This window comes from Patagioenas fasciata, chromosome 2 (assembly GCF_037038585.1).
Source record: "Patagioenas fasciata isolate bPatFas1 chromosome 2, bPatFas1.hap1, whole genome shotgun sequence".
NCBI lineage: Eukaryota > Metazoa > Chordata > Aves > Columbiformes > Columbidae > Patagioenas > Patagioenas fasciata.
The window spans coordinates 131,432,082-131,439,723 of NC_092521.1; the positions used below are offsets into that span (position 1 = coordinate 131,432,082).

The window sequence follows — 7,642 nt, forward strand, 5'->3', positions numbered from 1 at the left end:
CTCTCAGCACAAGATAGTTGTTGGTATTTCTGAAAGCAATATGCTTGTTTTGGTATTAATTTTATTAAGTCATCTGAGGAAAATGAGTTATTATCAAAAAATAACAGATGTAAATTTCTATCAGTTTGACAAACTGTCTTACATTGGGACCTTTAAAAATTGTAACCGATACTCTGGACTTAGATATCTTATGTCTGTTTTAATTAAAAAGTATTAAAATGGGTTAATTACAAAACAGAATACTATGTATTATTATACCTAGAGAATAGTATAATATTATTATAGCTAGACACTATCTAGATAACACAAAAAAAAATTGTATAGATTATAAAAACAGGATGTTTTAAAAATTTAATGCAAAGGGAGATATTTAACTCCTTTTTCGTATAAATTTTGGAAGGGAACAGGTCACAATTCTGTGTTTGAACATATTTTCACATTCAGCTGATATTTGTCTTGTTTCTGGCTTTTAACAATTTGGAATGACTATGTAAATAACAACCAAAGACTTCCAGGTCCCTCGTTTCATATTACAATCACTCAATCTCTGGTGGGTTTTGCTCCCTGAACTACTCCAAAGTTCCCTTTCAAGAGAGTTCTGCTCTATAATCAGTAACCAGAGCAATGGAAAATTGTTTTCAGCTGTAATAATAAATTCGGCAAAATAAGTTTTGCTGGAGGCCATGGCTCCAAGTTGTGGTTTGCTGATACTTGTGATGACCTCCATACTCCAATTTTACATACTGTACTGAGCATCTGACTTTATCTCATTCAGATTCTTCCTGTTGTTCTTTTTTGTTACTGCTTGGTTTTTTTGTTCTGATACCTACAATCTCTTTTTTACCCTGAAGTGAATTTGCATTTTTTTGTTTATTGAAAGAGACACAGCTAAAGGGCTTGTAGTTGACACACAGGTCGACATACACGTTTCCACAGCTGCCTCTTTACTTCTTTTTCTCAGTCTTGCATTAGTGTAATCAAATACATTGTATTCAATATCACACCACTTCAGGATGCTTGTCCCCACAGGCTGCTTGCTAGATTGCATTATTACACTGAAAAAAATTGTGTGAGAGCAGCTAAGAAAGCAGTTGTATTCTTGTTAGAAGAACACAGTGCTAGATAGGAGTCAAATGCATCCATTGCAAAAGAAAACAAAGTGGTGTCCGTTTGGGTTGCACCCAAGCTAGTAGGCTGCTGGTTGTTCAATAAGTGAGAAATCCTGCTCTGCTGTATATGGCAGTCTTCCCTTCTAATTGCATGTAGCTCTGACTGCTGAAAAGCAGGATTTCTCCAGAATATGGCTAGTTGGAGTGGAAGATGGCCGGTTCATAGGTTTTCTGGTGCACTGATGAGTAGTCTTGATCCACTATCGGTGTGCTCAGGTGCACACATTTCCAGAGGTCTAATGAGACAGAAGAGGGAAAAATGACACTGAGCCTAGAAGCCCTGGGAGCCCTCATCTGCCAAACCTGAACTGGTGAGCACTAAACCAGGTCTATGTACAGCTCAGATTCCACAAGTTGGGGTTTTACCAGGAAATTTTCTATCTAACCATTCTGACAAGCTCCGAAATGCCATTGTACATGCAAACTGGCAAAAAAATTCCTCAGTACTACTTCATGAATTACTACAGAAAACTAACAGCGGTGAGAATGTAATTGCTGAAAATCTTCATGACTGTAATGTATGTGTTAGGTGCCTGGCAGCTGTGATCACTACATCACATGCCCTGTGACAATAAAACATGTAAGACCGCTATACCTAATAATGTGTTTTTAAAGTGTTAGCTTTTATGCTTTTGTAAATAACAAATAAATTATTTCATCCAGATTTAATACCCACTTTATTTTTTACTTCTTGATTTGGGCACTACTGCTTTTTGAATAACGATTATTCCTTTATCCCTTTTTCCATATCACTGACATGCATCGTAAACCTCATTAAGTGGTAAAACTGGTACTAACTTTAAGTCCCTTCTGTGCCGTTCTCTGACAGACTACGACTGATTCCAGCACTAGTGAGAGCAAGAGTGCTGATGACTATATTATGGTTTCCAAAGAAGAGGAAGGAAGCAGAAGGGCTGTCACGGAGCCAGCTCAGTCCCATCAGGCACACAAGGAGGCAGTGGTGAAGCCAGAAGCTCCGTCTCGTTCTTCTTTGATATTCTCTGACCCACTGATGGGCTCCATTTCAGCCTCCTCCAGCAACCTGAGCTCCAGCCCTGATGACGACAGTAGTAATAACAGCAAAGATTCTGATTTTGCTATTGTCAGCCCACTGGACATCTAAAGAAACAGGTTGGGAAAGTTTAGGAGGTTGATCATTACAACTCAGTTCAAATTCCTACGATTCCATGGGCTGGATAGTTCTTTGGATTTGAAGGACAGAAAATAGATAAAGGTAACCCATTTCAGCTGCCAAAAGCCTAAATTAAAAATACATATATATATACATATATATATATATATATATATATATATATATATGTATATATATATATATATATATATATATATACAAAAACACCAAAACCCACAAATTGCAACCTTTCAAAAACAATATACACCTTTTAATAACTGCCTTAAAAGAAGACCCAGTAAAACCCGGTTCTAATATACAGTTATTCTTAGTTGTAGAGTTATCTTAGGAGCTTTGTTACTATAGAACTGTTTCTTTCCCTAAACATAGAATAGTACATGCTACGTACCATAATGGATTAGGAAATATGTAGATACTTGGCATCAGACCTGAAACAGCAAAGACAAGCTAGATTTAATATCATCCTTTTACAAAATATGCTCATCTGGGTTTTCTGAGTAGGAAAGGGTACTGTTTCTTCAGAGACTGTGATTAGAGAAGTAGGGAACGTATATCAGAAAGATTAAAAGCATCATCCTGGCAGTAAGCTTGTTCTCAGTTGAGGAATCCCAGTTTCTTCATTTTCATCCGGCAGTAGCCTGAGGTGCGTTCCAGGCAGCAGTTTGTGCAGTTGTTCCTCAGTGCTGTCTTACCGGGAAACGTGTGACAAATTCCTTGAGAACAGAGGTCTACACAACAGAGCCTTATTTCCCTTTGCCTACTTTTCTTTGCCCCTGAGAGTTCCCAGTTTACCTCTTCCCCTCTTTATATCTGTCTACTTTTAATCCCTATGGCATGAATTATTTTTTATTTTGCTGAGACTACCATGGTTAAAACAGTAGGTGCAAGGGAAATTATGGTATTTCATAGTGTAGACCTGAGCCAATTGAACTAAAACTAGCTTGAGTATGATAACTTTCCAGGGAAGGGTGCAAAGTGAAATGAAATGTTCATAATTAAAAGCACTTTATGTCTCATTACTATTATCTTCTATAGACTCTGTTTACATATATACCTAGATGATTTCCACATTTCTAGTCAAGAAAAACACAATGGTGCAGCAGCATTAGCCGATGGAAAGTTTCTAATTAACTCTACAACTTGTTCTTCAGTGGAAAAGTGTATTTCTTTCCAATCAAGTACATAGTACATCTAATAACAGTTTTTCAAGTAAATAAGGGAAGGGGTTTGTACTTGCTGACCCCTTTAAACTCTGCTGTAATTGATGAAAAGAAACTGGTGGTGAGTGAACACCTGCTCTTGCAGGACCTACATGGAGCTAGCTTGAGGAAGGAACGTTAGAAAGCTACTCTGTTTATAACAACAGCAAAAGAATTACATTATTTACTATTAAGATACATGCACATGATACCATGCAACAACTTCATAATTGCATGGCAAAGCTTGTTTGTATGGAGTTAAGAAGTGGTAGTTATTTGCTTCTTAGTCTGTAATTGTAAATGCAGTTAAGTACCGTATTCCAAAGATGAGATGACATGTAGTTTGCTGGTCTTAGATTTTACAAGGTCTGTGTCAGTGACTGTAATGAAGAGATAATTGTCATGTAATTACATGGTAGCTGCCGTATCCTTACACACTCAAAAGCCACCGTGTCGTTCTTCTGAGATTATTTGTGCCTTGTAAAATGATAAAATGCTAGAATGTTGTGAGGAGGCATAGCATCGTACGTCTCTGTGACAGAGCAGTATGAACAGTCAGGTGACTGTTTAGATGAAAGATCTTAAATGCATAACATTTCAGAGAGGTGTTTATTTTGGTTTCATTTTAAGCTTCGTAGAAAATCACTTTTGAATTCAGCATGCATGCCTGCCTTCAGGTTTATTTTATTTCCCTGAGTTTGCTTGAATGCCAGGGGATTAGGTGGCTGTTGATTTATTTAGGTCTTGCAAGCTTTTCTAGCCTTAACCCATTCAGCCAGGCTTGTGCCACACCACCAACAAAGGGGAGTCTGTTCAAGAAGTACCTATGGAAAGAGGAAAGAAATATTCTGGGGCAAAGTTTTATATTCTGTGATACATAAACCTTCAAAGATTCCAGAACTTTGGCAGGGGAAAATGTTTTTACTTCTTTTTTTCAATTATTTTTTTAAGCATCAGTCTTTTGATTTCTGTTCTGGTTGGTTGTTTCAGGGATCACGTTGCTATTTTCTTGAACGGTCTCATTGCCAATGGAAGAGTGTGATTTGTACAGTTCTTTTATTTTTGTAAGTTAGTTGTATCTTTAAGATTGCATATTTTAAAACAGCGCTAGAAGTATATAAAGATTTTGGGAGTTTCTAACAAGTTTTCACTAATCAGTGAATACCGATGAGCTGAATGCCTATCACGCTGTGCGATATGATAAAAATCTTCAGAAGCAGAGAGATGATTATACAAATAAGATCAGAGCAAATCCCAGTAAATGAATCTGCTTGGGTTATACCATGTGCTTCCACATCTCAAATATGTTGTTTCTTATACTTGATCATAGTGCAGAGATAGTTAAAATTTTGTATATTCATTAAGTCAGAAACTTGTAAGTTAGACAAAATGTCATCACCTTGTCTTGCGTTATGTTAAGAATATACCAAGAAAGAAATTGTCATTTAAAATACAAGATCATTCTTTTTCTCCAAAGATGACCTGCTTGTAATATTCATGGATAAAAATAATCAGACAGAATTTTTATACATATTGCAAATTACTGATGAAAACTAACATGAGATTAAGATATCTATCTGAGACTGTTGTACTGTATCTCACATCTGTAATTTGTGACTGTTTAAAGTCTCTTGCATGTCATGTCAGTTGTAGGTACTGCAGAAAGGCAGTATCATATTTTGACTGGGTATTCATTTAGTCGTGGAACTTTGTATCTTTACTCTGGAAGAACATCTAGCCCGCTTTATTAAAGAAAGAATTAACAAATTTTCTGGGCTGTGCTTGTGCTGTTTTCTCAAAAGGGAAGGAAAACATTTTGACTAGAATGCTGGAATTATGATTTCTGAGAACAAGGACGATTAAAAACTTTAAAATTGTATCATTACATAAGCACAAATATTATTAATATTTTAATCGTATTTTGTAGATATGATCCAGGGAATAAAACTGGTTGTCACTTATCTCACCCAAACAACATAGAACATTTCCTAGTTTACCATATTTATGGTGTCTGAAAATAACAAACCAGAATTTAGCGTGCTATGTATGACTTCTCTGCAATTTCATGAAACTTGGTATAGTTACATCATTGTGTCTCAGTCACAGGATCTGTACAGAACTTTTCTGAATCTCAGTGCTTTATTTCACATTCTTAGATGTTTCCTGTGATTCTCCAGTATGTTCTCATTAGATGGCACTGAGGCATCTATTTAAAAGATTAAATTTCAGATTTAAGGTGAATTTGTGCCTGACAGTTACAATGTCATCTGTTCAAATATGGACACAGCAATCCTAACATGAACAGATTTCCAAGTTCTGGGTGTCAGCCCTTAAATAAGACTTTTGATTTTTGTGCTGCATGTGCTGGTCTTGAGTGAATGTCTGTAATGGTTTATTAGATATGAAAAGGTGCAATTTCATAAAATAAACTTCATTTGGCTACAGAATAGTAACTACACTGTCTCATAATCTGTGCTGTTCTTTTAAAGAGTGATTATATGCAGTCTCTGTATTAGTGTTTCCTGTGTTACCGAATCTGCTAGACTCCCACTTTAGTAGCTAGCTAAATTTAGAGATGAAAGAGCATGAAAGAAGGTCATCAGAGAAACAGCAACTTGAACCGTGCTCATAGGCAACCTGTTCGCCTGCTGCTCGCAATATATTTAACCACTAAAATGGTGAGGGAGGTTTTAGATACGGGGGAGGATCCTGCAAGAGACTAAGTGCTTAACCCTAGAAACAGGCGATGAGCCAGAAGGGATGCAGACTCTTAAACTACAGATTCTTTAGGGCAGGAACCATCTTTTTCTCTGAGTTTGTACAGAGCTTCTAACATAGTTTGCCAAATCACAGATGCGGTCAAAATTAGTATAATAGTAATAATGTACTAACTATTTCACCAGGTTTTGCTCTTTCAAACAGTGAGCTAGCCGTAATCAATCTTAATAACTGCTGATAGCAGCACTGCTGTATCAGAGGAGTTCAGCCTCACACTGCTGAAATAAGTTCAGTTGAAGAGCAAGCAGTACTTTAAATAAATAAGTTAAAAAACAAAACCACACCAGAAACAGGGCAACAGTGTTGCAGAAGACAAAAAGTAATGTTTATCTCCAGACATATGTAAAGTATAGGAAGTATTTTCTAAAATGTGATTTATGTAGAACTTGTCTACTTCCTTTGACTACACCAGGTAAGTTTGTGCAAACCTGTCTTTGTTCTTAACTTGCAAAATCGTCGCTGACGCTGAGATGCAGGAAGCATTAAAATATAGCAGCTGCAGAGGGAAGCTGCTGCGGTTCCACTTTCTATGAACAGTAAGAATTTGATCCTTCAAATTCCGCTGATTTAACACTTTCGCTCTCTTCCATGCTGACAACATGAAAAACCCTGTAAACATTTCCAGAGACCTGACGGGACCTCTGCTGCTGAAGTCGTCATGTACAGTTGCAGAGCTTTGAGCTGGGAAAGTTTCTGCAGCTTTGCCTTTCGCTGTGAGCTTCAGGGACTGTGGCAAGGTTAGGTGTTATCTGAATTTTTAACAGGAACAAAGAAGCATTCAATGATGCTCTAATTCATCCTGTCAGTATTTGAGACCTCTTGGAGTAAAAATTGCTACATGGTTTTGGGGTGGAAGAATAGAAGTAGCTGTTATGGTATCTTGATTTTCCACCTGCTATGTTAATTGAATTCAGGGGATGGGGAATATAGTAGCATTTTCAGATCAGCATTAAATTCCCCTTCAAAATAAGACAAAATATCAATCAAGTAGATATTAAAAGGCAAATTTTCAGAGGTGGCATATAGCTTTCTGCACATTACATACCTCTGTGCAATACTCAGGGATGAACAACATTTTCATCTATAAACAGGGAGACTTACAGCAGCCCAGAACACATGGCAAAAAATGTGCATGCATGTGAGCCCATTCTTAAAAACATTTGAAATACATCAAAATGTTTAATTAATAAATAAATAAATAAATACACAGAAAGCTTATTTAGGCTTGCAAAGATAATGAGGTCTCAATGAAGTTTCACCCAGCTTAGAAAAGTGTTACAATTTCTTATTAAAATCTGTTACCTTATGTATTGCTTGTTCCACCGCCTTTGCATTTACCCCTG

The 7,642-nt window shown here is 36.7% G+C and overlaps 1 protein-coding gene across 9 annotated transcripts in view; it reads left to right on the top strand.

The window, feature by feature from the left end:
• Positions 1 to 5,288, top strand: part of TBC1D5 (TBC1 domain family member 5) — a 316,442-nt gene extending 311,154 nt beyond the window's left edge. For all 9 annotated transcript variants that reach the window (XM_065830710.2, XM_065830709.2, XM_071804973.1 and 6 more), the window contains one exon: positions 1,999 to 5,288. In XM_065830710.2, the coding sequence (XP_065686782.1) occupies positions 1,999 to 2,292 (294 nt within the window). In that variant the 3' untranslated portion in view covers positions 2,293 to 5,288. The remainder of the gene's footprint in view (positions 1 to 1,998) is intronic.
• The last annotated feature ends 2,354 nt before the right edge of the window (positions 5,289 to 7,642 follow it).